This window comes from Xiphias gladius, chromosome 7 (assembly GCF_016859285.1).
Source record: "Xiphias gladius isolate SHS-SW01 ecotype Sanya breed wild chromosome 7, ASM1685928v1, whole genome shotgun sequence".
Taxonomy (NCBI): Eukaryota; Metazoa; Chordata; class Actinopteri; order Istiophoriformes; family Xiphiidae; genus Xiphias; species Xiphias gladius.
In genome coordinates, this window is record NC_053406.1 from 4,234,580 (window position 1) to 4,248,579 (window position 14,000).

Sequence of the window (14,000 nt, forward strand, 5' to 3'; positions counted from 1 at the left end):
GTTTTATCTGTTTAATTTATTGGTTTTCCACACAAAGAGCATTAAAGCTTTTATGGCTCTAGAGTCTTAGTTTCGTTGGTCTAAACATGAATGGTAGGACTTGTTTGAAACCCATTCATTGTGATTGCTGTGTCTACTTTTGCTCAACGTAAGGTGAAGGTGCGAGTTCGTCTCTGTCCTTGTCAGACCTGTAAAAACCTTCCCTCCTTGTCTGACAAACACAACAGAAGGTCTGCAATATATTAAAAATATGTAATATACAATATGAATGCCTGATGAAGGAAAATAAAAAGAGGACCCTCATGAAAATATAGGGATAATGGAAGTAAAAGTGCAGTGAGTGAAAGTCTGTATCCTACATCTTTCCAGGGTAGATTAGATCAAATCCCTATATTTACAGTGATCATACACACTCCAAGAGAATGAATTAATAGTGAAATTATACCTGCATACAGGCGAGACTGCAATCTGGGACAATGAAACGGCAAGGTAATTAGACATAATGTGGACAAACTACTCTGAATTTCTTTTCTCATACACCTATGAGAGGGGTATGGACTTTACTCTTACTTGATGGCTGTGCAGCAGCTCGTCTAGCACCCTCTGCAGGTCAAATCTGCCACACACAACATGAGGAAGTTCCCACAAATCACTTCACAATGTTGGTGCGTAATGAGATGTTTATATGATGAAGTAGTAGAAAGGGTCACCCTGGAGATTATATATCAGTGGGCTGAGATCTGGATGTGGTCCATCTTCTGTCCCTTCATCTGACAGATATCCAAATGTGGATGACAGGATATCTTCAGGAGGGATAGTTAAAAGATAGGATGCCATATGACTAACCTAGCTCAATCCGTTGGTACACATTTCTAGTGGTTCATCAGTCTTCAGTTTAAGGCCATAACAGTTCCAAAACTGTTATGGCCATGGTGTCACAATATGTCATTGCCAAATTGTGGCACCATGGCATAATCATTGCCAGACACGGGGCCAATCTCAAAATGACTGGGAGCACAAATTATATTGAAAATTGGCTATGGGTCCCCTGCTGTGGCAATGTTCTCGCCGAGGACAGTGCACACAGCAGCTTTGTTACATTTGCCCAGAGAACCAGTAACCAACTAGCATTCCTATACTACCTGGCTATACCTGGCCCAGGATTTCCTTTATGTCACTTGGTTTGTAGTAATGTTATGAAGCCCAAATTTACTTCAACTCAAAATCAAATGATTTAGGTTTTAGGGCTAGCTTTTTAGACAGGGCCCCTTTACAAGATAGGGACGCATGATTATATGACAAGTCTTAGTTTATACTGTATGTTCAGGCTACTTTGGTATTTAAAGAATTTGCAAGAAATCAAATGACCGAAAAGAAAAGACACGCAGTAAAACCGGGGCTTCTGGGTCCCCGTGGCAGCTGACCACTTTGCCCAGTTGGTAATCTAGCCTTGACTAGAGGCTGCTAATGATCTCAGAAGTTGTTTCATTACAGTAATTACACTCACTTTTAGCAAGACCAGTCTTTGATCTGCCTTCATAGTGACGGTTGCCACCAGACATCAAGGTACAACAACGTTATCTCCCTGCCACACATGTTCATCTAAAGAACATTTCCAGTTGACTTTCAGCTATTCAGTTTCCCTGCTCAGTATCATCACATTCACGCCAGACCAGAAGCTCTTCCTGCTTTTTCACACGTAGCCCTACACTTTTCCCCTGTGGTGATTCTGCTGTTACTACTGATTTGGAACATTTTGTTGACAACCTCATATAGGGTCTCTTTAAACATGGTGCTTTAGAGCAGTGATATCCAACCCCCAGGGAGGTACCTCTGTAGTTGCCAGGGGGTAAGAGGAAAGATTGTGTTGTGGTTTAACTGATCTGAAAAGTCTAAATTACTATTTGATTAGAAAGTATTGAGACAGTTGTAACATCTGTTGCACTTCACAGTGCATGAGGAGACAAAAGTAAAAGTCAGCAAGCGGGCAGATGTCTTAAGTTTGCTAAAAGTAATGCATAAATGGCTGACGTAGTGAACGAAGGTTAAAAATAATGAATAAATGGTTAAAATAGTTGGCTAAAGTAATAGATACATTGCTCAAATAGTTAGATAGAAAGCTAGAGGTAGCGGATAAATGGTTAAAATGTTCAGGTAATGGACAAATAGTTGAAATATTAGCTAAAAGTACTAGGTTAATTATGAAAAAGCTAAAAGTAATGGAGAAATGGTTGAAACGTCCAGCTTCTGCCAGTCCGACGTATAACAGTACAATCGAAACTTGACCCAACCGCCCTGATCTGAAAAAATTATCTTAACAAAATCCACTTTTATAGGCTGTGATTAATATTGTCACATCCAAATATATATATATATTTTTTTTTTCAAATAAACACATTTGCAACATGACGGGTTCTATCAGTGAAGAGGAACTTGAGTCCATCTGACAGGGCTGTGCGCAAAAAAGGTTGGGAACCAGTGCTTCAGAGAACCCGGTGCGACGCAGCTTCAGTGCAATACAGAACTCCTTTGTGGGGGTTCTTTGGTATTGGTGTCTAAAGCTAAGTGGCATTCTGCTCAGTTAGGTTAAGCGGCAGAACCTGTTCTCAGACAGAGATTTAAAACTAAAAAGCCGTCACGCTAATAGACCCTCCTGGGCTTTCGGGTTGACAGACAGGTTACCATGGCACCTTATGGTTCCTCCTCCACAGAACAGCCCATTGTAACATGAAACCTCAAGAGGGCAGCAAGTTCCATCTAAAACTGAAACTACATCACTCACCCTAAAATAGTTTCAACCTTCCACAGGGGACGGTAATTGATGTGCTGCGAGGGAACATAACAAAGTGCAGCAGCTTAACTTTCCATTCATTATATGTGATGAAACTGCTCTCCAGATGGTATGTTCTGGTTGTAGAGTTAGTGGCCTCCTCCTCTACATATCCCGCCTAATCGGCGTCCTCTAGCTTCCTCTGCCTTCCTGTGGAAGCTGGAAACTGCAGTGGTGTTCTGTTGTTGGAGCAAGATTACTGCTCGCGGAGTGGGACCCGGGGAACAAACGTCAATGAAATATTATGAACTTCCTCTTCTGCTGCAGAGACAGCAGTTATAAATAGACAGGGTTATTTTCAGGCAACACTTGTGAGATTTACTCAGCCCTGGTCTGATCTGGTCTGGGCTGAGCCTCCATGTGTGGATCTGGTTACAGGACTGTGCCACAAATATACAGGAGGATGAACCTGTGAACTGCAGCTCACTCTGTTCTGCCCCACGCCCTTCAAATCACCCTGCGGTGTCCAAGTGCCCTTTGTCCAGGGTACAGAAATACTTTACATTTAAGTGTGTTTGTTAGCGTGTATCTGTGCATCTTGCTCCCACAATCCATCTCTCCCTCTCACTCTCGCTCTCTAGCAAAGAGGTTTGATTCCAGGAAATGTGCATGGGTTAAACCAATATACGGACCCATGATTACAAATCTTATACTGTATCTAGAAATCACTGTTGGTCAGTGTTGGGGTCGGTTTGGAGCGCCCCAGATGGCTGCAACGTCCATGCTTCAGTTGCGGCCAGGGACCTGTGTTGCATGTCATTCCCCACTCTCACACCTCATGTTTCCTGTCTGCTGCTCCACTGTTGACTGCACTTGCTCCCTTGCTTACTACTTTTCACATGCTGTCAATCGCCACGTCTGTGCTTACGGCTGACTAGCTATTTCAGCCATATAGCTTCTCTCTAAAAGTGACGACACTTTTAGCCAAGTGCTTTACCCATTCATCCATTACTTGTCGCTAACAGTTTAACTTCCTTGCTCACTTCCTAACTAGTTTTCGTGCCTTCTCCAGGCAATGCTCGGATGATACAACAGACTCAATATGCATATATATTTTTAAAATAAATCATAATTTCAATTTTTTTTTTTTCTTTTTTCAAAAATAGCTAGGCTACCCTACAGTCTTTCCACGTACCCCGCTGCCAAAGGCAGAAGTGGCCCTTAAGGGTACAAACACAAGGTGGGCTTCACTTTGTATGTCATATACCTGGTTTCAAATGATGAAAACAAATTTAAATTTGCACGATTTTAAATTAAAACTTAAATATTTTAACCAAAAATATATATCTAAATACAGCCACTGTGACTAAATCCAGAAAATAACAAAGAAATTAAAAAAGAGAAAGATTAAACAGCTTGTTAGTAAATAATTGTGGGAGGTTTGGACACTGGCTTGATGCAGCAGAGGTATGTAAGACAAACCACATTATTTAATTTAATTTTAAAGTTATTTCTAGTTGTTACACCCACCCGTACAGGGTGATTTAGATTAAGATAATAATTATGATTATTATGGAATTAAATTGTCTGGTCATTGTTATTAGATTATTATTGTTGTTACCACAGCCGTTGTTAGTGTGAGCCAGAGCATTTCTGTATTGGCCTTGAAAATCCCATATCAGTGTGTGTGTTTGCGTGTGTGTGTGTGTGTGTGTGTGTGTGTGTGTGTGAGGGACACTGTGTAAGGTTGTTCCCAGAGTCTTAAACTGCCCCCATCATCTCATCATGACTCATCTTCAGTCCTTTAAAGGAAACACACATACACGCACACATATGCATGCAAAGGTAAATAGAAGAGTCCTTTGTGGTGCCGCACTACAAGTAAAAAAGGGACGTTTGACCTGTCATCCACTACTGTAAACTCTGACATACAGCGAAAGTGAAATGTAGTTTCCACAGTCTGAACAGGTGTGATGATCTGCGCAGGAAAGTGGGAAAACAAGTGTTTTGACAACCATTGTGTGACATGGATTTACAGTAGAACAGCTTCCTCTACCAAAGCCTAACTTGGTCAGGATTCAAATTCCTCACAATTATGATTGTTCCTTTGCACCAGCTCGACACTATTTATTTTTCTATATATAAACTATAAAATAAACCACTAACTATGTTAACATGAATGTGTGCAACGCTAAAGAAACTACAAGAATTTGTGTATTCAGTTCCGGTTGTATTTGCGAACTCTCGAAAACTCGAAATGGACTTCTGTAGATTTCTGTAAAAATATTCCCCGCTTATTACTTCACTACAAATTGTCTGTGGTCTTGGTCACTGCCTTGTTTCATTTCACTTTCATTCTGCAGTAAGAAAAAATAGTGCACTCATCTTGGAAGTCACATTCATCTCCGAACTATGTGTTTAATTTAAAATAGAACTGGGCAGAGCCATGTCTGCTCCAAGGCTGAGGAGTGTGTGTATGGGTGTTTGTGTGTGTGTGTGTGTGTGTGTGTGTGTGTGTGTGTGTGTGTGTGTGTGTGTGTGTGTGTGTCAAGGCCACAGGTTTCCTGTTGATGCCAGGCTGTCAGGAATGCCTCCAGCTGGGGTCAGAGGTCAAGGGATGTGTGTCACTTCTACTTCCCCTCTTTCACCAGCAGCCTGTAAGGTTCCTCCACACAAAAGACAACACACACTAACCCTATGTCACACTCACACTGAAAGATAGACATTCATTTGTAAAAAAAAAAAAAAAAAAAAGAAAGATCAAGGCATGTATCTTTTTTTTTTTTTCAAATTCTGCTGCTCATTTAATATTTATTTAGACAAGATAGTTTCAAGTGTGAATCCCTTTCTGAAGTACAATCTGCCTAAGAGAGCAGCAGTGAGACCACTATGAACGCCGCAGAGCTGCAGCATACTGTCGGGTCAGAGCACTGATAAAAATCACGCAAAAAAGATAATAATATCAAGTTATATCTGAATACAATAAAGGTTCTGTATAAACAACATTGTAAAATCCTCCAGAATCATGTTCATGTGGTCAAATCCAGTTTAAATCTTGGCTAGTTTAAGCGAAGAAAGTTCATCGGGAAAGCTTTGCAGCTGCGTCACAGATCTCACAGTGACCACAGCTGGCTACATCTGGGAGCTTAATCAGAAACTGTACTGGAAAAACTGTCATTACAATTACACTCATTATTTTAGGCTTGTTGGAAGTGAAAGCAAATAGTCTGATGAACCAGACGGGATTTCTTTTCTTTTCTTTTGTTGTTCAACAGCTTGATCAGTCCTCCCTGTTCCTGCCTGTGCTTGAAAACTAAAACATGGCAACAGAAAATATGATAAATGTAGGCACTGCACAGATAACCTTTTAAGGTCTTACCACACACATAGCAGCGGTTTTCACCTTTTCTGGACTCGCACTCCATTAACACAAAGCTATGTTTACTTTGGACTCCTCGTTACACATTACACACTGTCTGTTAACGGGTCGTGAGTTCAGCAACAAAGAGATTCTTTAATCTAAGATTGGTTTTTTTCTAATCGTCTTCAGCAGCCTGAAGGGCTAAAATTATCAGGTGACTCTAAGAAAAAGTAAAACTGAGGAACAAGTTTGAAAATAAACAATTTCCTTTTGAAAAAAATATGCTTTGCTGCTTTCCTTTCCTTTTAATCATCTTGCAGTCCCTCAGATGTATGTCATGACCCCTGTAGGTTAGCCCTAACCCCTGGGCTGGGAGCCACTGTTCTAAAGGTACTTTTTCTCCCTTATTGCGTGTTTGAGCCAAATTTCATCCCACGAGTTATGACAAAATGCTCAAATAACCCACGTTACATAACGTGTACAAGTTACTGGATGTATGCTGACATCTAGCAAACAGAAATGCAGGGAGGGATCTGAGTCAACAGATGGGTCAGGAAGGTTATCCAAATGAAATCTGTTTATTTGCCAGAGTAAAGCTGTTTACGTTTTTCTGTCGCAAAGGCAGAAATGTACGGCTGCAGTGTCACATTTTACGCCTTTGTCCTGGGAACCGCCCTTCTGTCAATATGGTATGTGTTCATGTGTTTGTGTCAGTGTGTTCTATATGTTAAGGGTCAAGGCCCTGGTTAGTCTAGTCCTTGGGGACAGGAAGCACACTGCTATGAGAGCACAAGTCCTTTATTTGTTTTTTAGAAAGCGTGTGGTGCATACGCGTGTCTCTTGCTTGTATATCCTAAGGGAAGCAGAAGTGGGTTCCGTCAAGCACACCAACATACATATACTTCTCACACACTCACACTAAATCAACTGGGTGGGTCGAGGGGGATGTCTCAGGCAGGATGCTGGGTCTAGGAGGAAACCCTGTTCAGACCAGCCCTGTGTGTGTGTGTGTATGTGTGTGTGTGTATGTGTGTGTGTGTGTGTGTGTGGGGGGGGTATGTGAAAATGATTGTGGAATAGCTCAACTCTTTTGAAAAAAAAAAAAAAATAGAAATTACGTACTAAACAATATCCACATTTTGAGACAGTTGCAACACCTGAGCACTATTTGTTTTAATTGAGAATGTGTGAAAACGAGTTAATAAGCACACAAAGAAGTCTAAATTTAGCTAAAAACAATGGCTAAACCATTCAAATAGTTAGCTAAAAGTACTGGATAAGTGGTGAAATGTTTAGCACAAGTGGATAAATGGCTAAAGTAGACAGCTAAAAGCAATGAATAAACAGCTGAATTAAAGGTAATGGCTAAATGGTGAAAAAGCTTGAGGTAGTGGATAAATGGTTGAAATAGCTAAAAGTAATGGATAAACAGCTGAAATAGGTATTTTAAAATAATAACATTAAATAAATTGTTAAAGTGTTTGCTAAAAGTAATGAAAAAAGATTTCAAATAGATAGCTGGCTTGGGCTTGATAGTGAAAAAGCTAAAGGTAATGTGAAAAGTAATGGGTAAATGGTTGAAATGGAAAGTAATAATATTAGATAAATTATAAAAGATTATTACCTATAAGTAAAGAACAGTTGAACGACAGATAGCTCACTTAAAGGTAATGGATAGATGGGGGAAAAGATAAAGAAGTGTGAAAAGTCATTGATTAATGGTTGAAATACTTAGATAAATGTAGTGCACATAGCTAAAATTCAAAATGCTTGAAACATTCAATTTCTGCCTCTCCAAGTGGCAATGGTATGAATATAAACTCGACCGACACAACCTAACCTGGACGGTTCAACTGAATGAAAAAAACACCTGTAACAGTATCCACTTTTATAGAATGAATCGTTTTAAATTACATGCATTTTAAAATCCATTCAAATAAACATGACAGGTGATGCTGATGAACGGGTAACTGAGTTCATCCGACAGGGCTGTGGGAGTACTTAAGATTAAAAAAAAAAAAGTTTGGAACCACTGACGGTTAAAAAAAAAAGAAGAAGAAGCAGAGGGAGAGGAAGAAGAAAAGCAAAAACTTTACATAGAAACCACAGCTTGATATAATATTTTGATTCAAGACACAAATATGTTTACCACTCCCTATGAGCCCACACTTTTGATTCTCTCATACGCACATGCAAACTCCAGTAGGACAAAAGACACATATCCTCTGCATGTGACATCCATCTCGAGCCAGACTGAGCTCCATATCCTCCCCATGATCCCTCAACCAGCCAGGCAACATCCTCTGGCTTCAGCAAGGGGAAGCTGGCCTCACTGAGACTCTCCGCTCTGCAACAGGTAACACCCCAACTCCAAATTTCTGCGCCAACGCTCAAAATCGCCAATCGCTGCTTTCCAGTGTTTTTTTCCTCTTGCCAGGAAGTAAAATTTTTCTGTCCGGTACGAGCTCCGACTTGAAAGATAAGGTTCCTCGTTTCATATGTATGTAGGAGAGAAATTTATGGTTTACTTGCATGTATATCTGATTAGAGTAAAAGTCTCTCTGACTGCTAACTTTTTATTTCTCAGGGATCTCTTGGGATGGTCTTCTTGGCACATTCCACCCTGCCTCAGCTAAGGATTTGCGAACGGACCTGAGGGGAGACGTGTAATATTTTTGCTCTGTCTCTCCTGACAAAGTGGGAAAGGGAAGAGAAAGCCCAAAACAAGACAGAATCACTTTTTTAAAAAAGGGACAGGAAACGAAGAGAAAAAGGGAACGATGATGGAACTGACGATCCAACTCATCCCAACAGGGGAAATCATCTTTCCTCCTGGGAAAAATGGAGAAAACTACTGCCACAACTGCAAGGTCAGTTCACACACTGTGATCCGGAGTCAGATTTTCCCACTCATCCTTCATTTTAATGGAATTTGATGCAGCTCAGCGAGCAAAAAAATCAATTCTGGCACAGGTGAGGTTATAGGGTTTAGCACCCACAGGGAAGATGTTGAGAAACATTTACATATTTTAAGAGGTGTAAATTGCTCCAGATTATACTTGCCTACCATGTAAATTGCATTGATGAATCAAAAACGCTGTGGTTAGTAAATATGTTTAAACCTCATTGGGCTCCGAGCAGTGCTCTCAGAATTATATGAAGCATTATATTTAATTATACATGTAAACATGGGCTACCTCTATGAAATTCTACTAATAGGGAACATGATATAAACACTTTTTGTACGATTGATTAGGATAGAATTCATGCAGTCTGAATCCATGCAACATACCTAGATTTGTCACAGACATAGCACTGAATAACATAACAGGAATTCTGCTGACAAGTGTTAAATAGAGCAGACAAGAACCCTTTCTTAAAGAGGACAAGGTTCACAGTAATTAAAAGTATAAATCCCACATTAAAGGTGTCTACATTGAAACATACTTTGGTTATGCATGATGAATTTATGGGTCCACGTTGTTGTTCAGTGGTGAACTTCCTTATTCACACTGATAACTGAACAAACACAGACAGCAAGATACTTTCAGCGCAGGTACAAACGAATTTGAAGTTTTTAAACTAGAGACCACCTTGCGATGGGATCATACCAGCCGCAACGCCAGTCAACATGTTGACGTTCTTGCCCATGAGTATTCAGTGGTCATTACCATGTTATTACATGGGTAGTAGGACTAACCCATGTAAATGACAGAGCATTTGGCAGCTAAATAGCCAGATACTTCTAACAGGTTAGTGGAGACCCAAACAGAGGTAAAAGGGGACTGAGTGTTGGACTTAACATTCATCGCGTGGCCGGAAACGCGACTCCAAGTGAGTGCTAATGTTGATCCGTGTCTGCTGGATGCGCAAACAGGCAACCGTTCACTAGCAACTTCGCCATAACTTGAGAAGTGATTAGATCTTGCTGCCCCCAAGTGCCCCCCCCCCCCCAATAAACCCCATTTATAGCAGGTTTAAGTAATAAGCGTGGTCACAGACACACCCCACTTTGCCAAAGCTAGATACGAGGCAATTCCAACATTACTAGCATTGACTGAATGCTGAAGTTTTTTCAAAAGGATTCAACAAACATGCGTATTTACCAGGCAGAGAGGGTCACATGAAAAGTGTTCTGTTGGTTGAGCCACACTCGGCACTAAAGGTCGAAATATATCTGGGTCTCTGCTGCCTCGGTTTTTCTTTTTTACCTTCCTCTTGTGCGTTCACCAGCTTTATGAGAGTGCAATACTAAATCACTGGAGTACCACTTTAAAGTTAGGATTACACAAATTTTTCAATGTGGAAATCTTGTCTAATATACTTATAAAAAGTATCTAAGAAATGAAAGGAGTGGGTTTTTAAAATCAATCCCTCCATGGTATGAGGTACCATTTGCTGCAGTTTAGCGTGGGCTGACACTGGATCAGGATGTAGTAAGAGGAATGTGGTGTGGTTAATGCAACCTGCTGCTTGCTGGTCACTGATGATTGGGGAGGTGTGGAATGTGCTGTAACCTGGATGCGAGGAAGCGAAAAAGACATTCCAGTGAACAGCTTCATTTTTTTTCCATCCTTCCCACATTCCTCCAAGGTCAAATCACCCCGCATGTCAGGATGTGTGTAAAAGGTCTGTGTCAGGCTCATCAGTTCTTCCTATGGTTCATATGGGCATTTTAGCATCGTAATACATTTCGGACAAGTTGCGGTGGATCTTTGCCCTGGGTTATATGTTACAGTATTTGCAGAAATGTTGTAAATGTTGTAAAAGTTCTGGTAAGTTAGGCAAGGAAAAAAAGCTGGACTTCACGGGCTCTGAAACAAATGAAAACATTAAGTATGCATGGTTAAGTTTTGGAATCGTTTCCTGGTTTTGGCCCCCTCAGAAGTGGAGCAGGAGAGCTAAAGGGTTGGGGGGGGGGTGGTTGGGGTCAGCGTCGAAAGAGCCTATCGTCCAGTGCAGTCTGTCTGTCTAGCACCGCCTTGTCAACAGGATACAACCTCTGTGTGTGTGTGTGTGTGTGTGTCTGTGAACGCCATTGGTCGTGAGCTGTTGAATCGATCACTCCCCCCTCCGGCAGTGCAGACAAATTACAGCTCGGCTCTGGCACTGACAGCCAGCTGAGCAGCTGAGCAGCTGGCCGAGGTCACCTTCAGACGCGCAACTCTGCCACCATGTCTGAAACGACCGGCGCTCTGTTGTGGAGGATTTGTCTTTCCGTCGTTCCTGACATGCCGTATACAATTTATACTGGACTCCCAAACCTTGGTCATGTGACGGACCCACATAAAAATGCACACTGCCATGAATGCCACTGAGGTCCGGACTTGAGTATTTTATTTCTGGGAAATGTGGGCATTCAGTCCGTTTGCATTCTGCACATGTTCGGTATCTTATAGGATAATTCTGGTATTTCTAGACTCATCACTCTTAAATGTGATTTCTTTGAGGCCAACAAAAACAAAGACAGAACAAATAATTCAGTAGAAATAACAGGGAAAGAAATAATTTGTCTGTTAACTGAATGAACAAAATATGAAAAAATTAAAATAAATAAATAAAACATTGGGATTAGGGGGGGTTGAATTTATGGCCTCGTTATTTCCGTCACCGTGATTTCTCAAATCATGGTGAAAGATGAAACTGTTTCGCAGGCGGGGAAGGGTGACACCTTTTCCACAAATCTTCCAGTGACCCCCCCGGTGGTGTGCAGATTCTTCTTTGGGGACTCTAAACGTGCTCATTCATTAATGATGGGCGCTTTTTCCAGCCCCCCAGTCGCAGTCTATCGCCTCGCCCCCACGTTACCGGGTGAGCGGCCTGACGCGGAGGGGACCGGGCTCCTCTGCCGCAGGGAGGAGCTCCGCGCAGTCTGCGGTGTGCGAGCCAAGGTGCAGTGGCGCCTTTCTTAACGGTAGATGGTACGAGAACTCTGTGAAACGGGTCGCCGCTAGTTCTGGGAGCAGCTTGATGCAACATTGGCGCTTCCTTTTTTTTCGCAATTGCGTTGTAAGTGGCCGCTGAACTACGTGCCCTTGTGGAAGAGAGGGGCGAGTTCGTGGCGACGGCGCCGTACCCCGCTCAAATATCTGGTTATTTCATTGATGCCTTGCGCGTTTGAGCACCGTTCGCTGCCAGGAGCCGATCGGTCAGATGTAGTTGCAAAAGTTTATAGGTTGTTCCTTTAAAAAGTCTTGATGGATGCCGTGTTCTCCCCCCCGGCTTTTACTGACTTGGCCAGGGTTATCTCAAGCGCAGCCAGGCCAAATATATTTGAGTACAGGTCTGCTTTGATATGCAGGGGCCAGACTGTTGTTTTCTCCCAACTCCCACGTATATTATTCCGCCTTAGCCCAACAGGAAAGGGGCCTTGAAACCTGGCGAATCGTGCCAGGTGACATAGCCAAGGCGTTGTTGTTGGTTTTTTTTTTTTTTGTCCATTAGACAAGGAGATAAGGAGGCTGCCTCGTTACCTGCCGCGAGGTGTTTGCAGAGAAAACAATGACGACACGGTGCATGGCTTGAACGAAATAAACCGTATCAGCCATGCGGGAGCTGTGGGACGTGGTTCTTGGTGAACTTCCTGCTCACACAGGGCTGTACTGCCCTTCAGTGAAAGAAAAGGAAGGTGGAAATTACCACTCGCATAGGGGTTTTAGGGGAACCGAGTCCCAGTGAAACCTCACACTGACAGCGTTTCTTCTTATGAACACCATTATCTATCACTCCACCGCCGAGATATTAATATGACTAAGTGCCTGGCACCGGGTGAACCACTAGAGGAGGCGAAGTCCTCTGCTGAGGCTGCAGTCTGCGAGAAGCCGCGGTTTTAACAGAGCTCGCAGTGGGAGCGCTGGTGTGGACTGGGAGTGGTGGGACGGCCAGGAGAAACCCCGCAGGACTCGCACGCAAATACTGTAGGTTGCCCACTGTCAAGACAGACGCCAGTCACCGACAGTCTGGGCTGACACACTCACGGCGGAGGGACTGAACCAAAAATATCCACTAGACTCTCGGGGCGATAAGAGCTCAGTCCAAGAAGAGAGACTACCTCGCCGTTTTTGACCTCGGCTGTTTTTAAGGTAGGTTTTTCTGTGAGGACCAACACCTGACTTAGCAGCTGCCCGCTTACCGCGCGTTCTTTTAGCTTTACCGTACTGTTGCTAACTGTTAACTTTCGTTTACTTGTAACGGCAAGGCTTTCGTATTTGTTACCGTTGTTGCATCTGGAAAGTTTCTGCATTGTAATTTTTGATATGACAGCATGCTTGAGTGAGTGGGCTGGGAGCCTTTATGCGGGCCATATGGCGAGAACGCTTTGCCAAATACCATTCACAAATACGACAATTTAACGCAGTAGAGCCGTTTGGCAGCTGATTTACGCGGTAAAACACTCGGTTAAGACCTGTAACAAATCAGTGAAAGCCACTGATAAATTCTGCTTGTTCAACCTTCCAATTTTGTACAACTTTGACAACATTAAAGCGTTTACACTCGACTTGTCTACCGTTACTCCATAGTTTCCCACTCCCACAATGTAGGATAACGTAGACGTTATTGTGAACAAACTTATCTCAGTCCAGAAGTCCAAACCTTCATTTAAATAAGGTGTTCCGCGTATTGGGTGTGTGCCCACTTAAAGAATTGATGCTAGCTAGGATTTCTGAATATGTGTTCCGTTTAGGTTGTTGGGCAGTAAGCAAAGAAACAGAAATCAAATTTTAGGTATATTTTTGAACGAAGTTTGGTTGAACCTCCTCTCCTTAGCGTGTCAGTTTTCAGGACCTGTGGCGCCTGTGAATTGGTTTAGTGAGGTCCATTGAATGCAGTGCTGTGAACGGTTAGCCACGTACTGAGTTGCCATGTAGC

General features: G+C 42.3%; 1 protein-coding gene across 3 annotated transcripts in view; it reads left to right on the forward strand.

Moving 5' to 3' along the window:
- The first annotated feature begins 8,373 nt into the window (after nt 1–8,373).
- Nucleotides 8,374–14,000, forward strand: part of LOC120791535 (unconventional myosin-Ic-like) — a 61,878-nt gene continuing 56,251 nt past the window's right edge. Inside the window, exons 1-2 of one of the 3 annotated variants that reach the window (XM_040129972.1) lie at nt 8,374–8,487; nt 8,719–9,001. In XM_040129972.1, the coding sequence (XP_039985906.1) occupies nt 8,912–9,001 (90 nt within the window). In that variant the 5' untranslated portion in view covers nt 8,374–8,487; nt 8,719–8,911. Of the gene's footprint in view, nt 8,488–8,517; nt 8,632–8,718; nt 9,002–12,616; nt 13,214–14,000 lie in introns of those variants that run through there. The other 2 variants (XM_040129971.1, XM_040129974.1) reach the window with 2 other exon arrangements.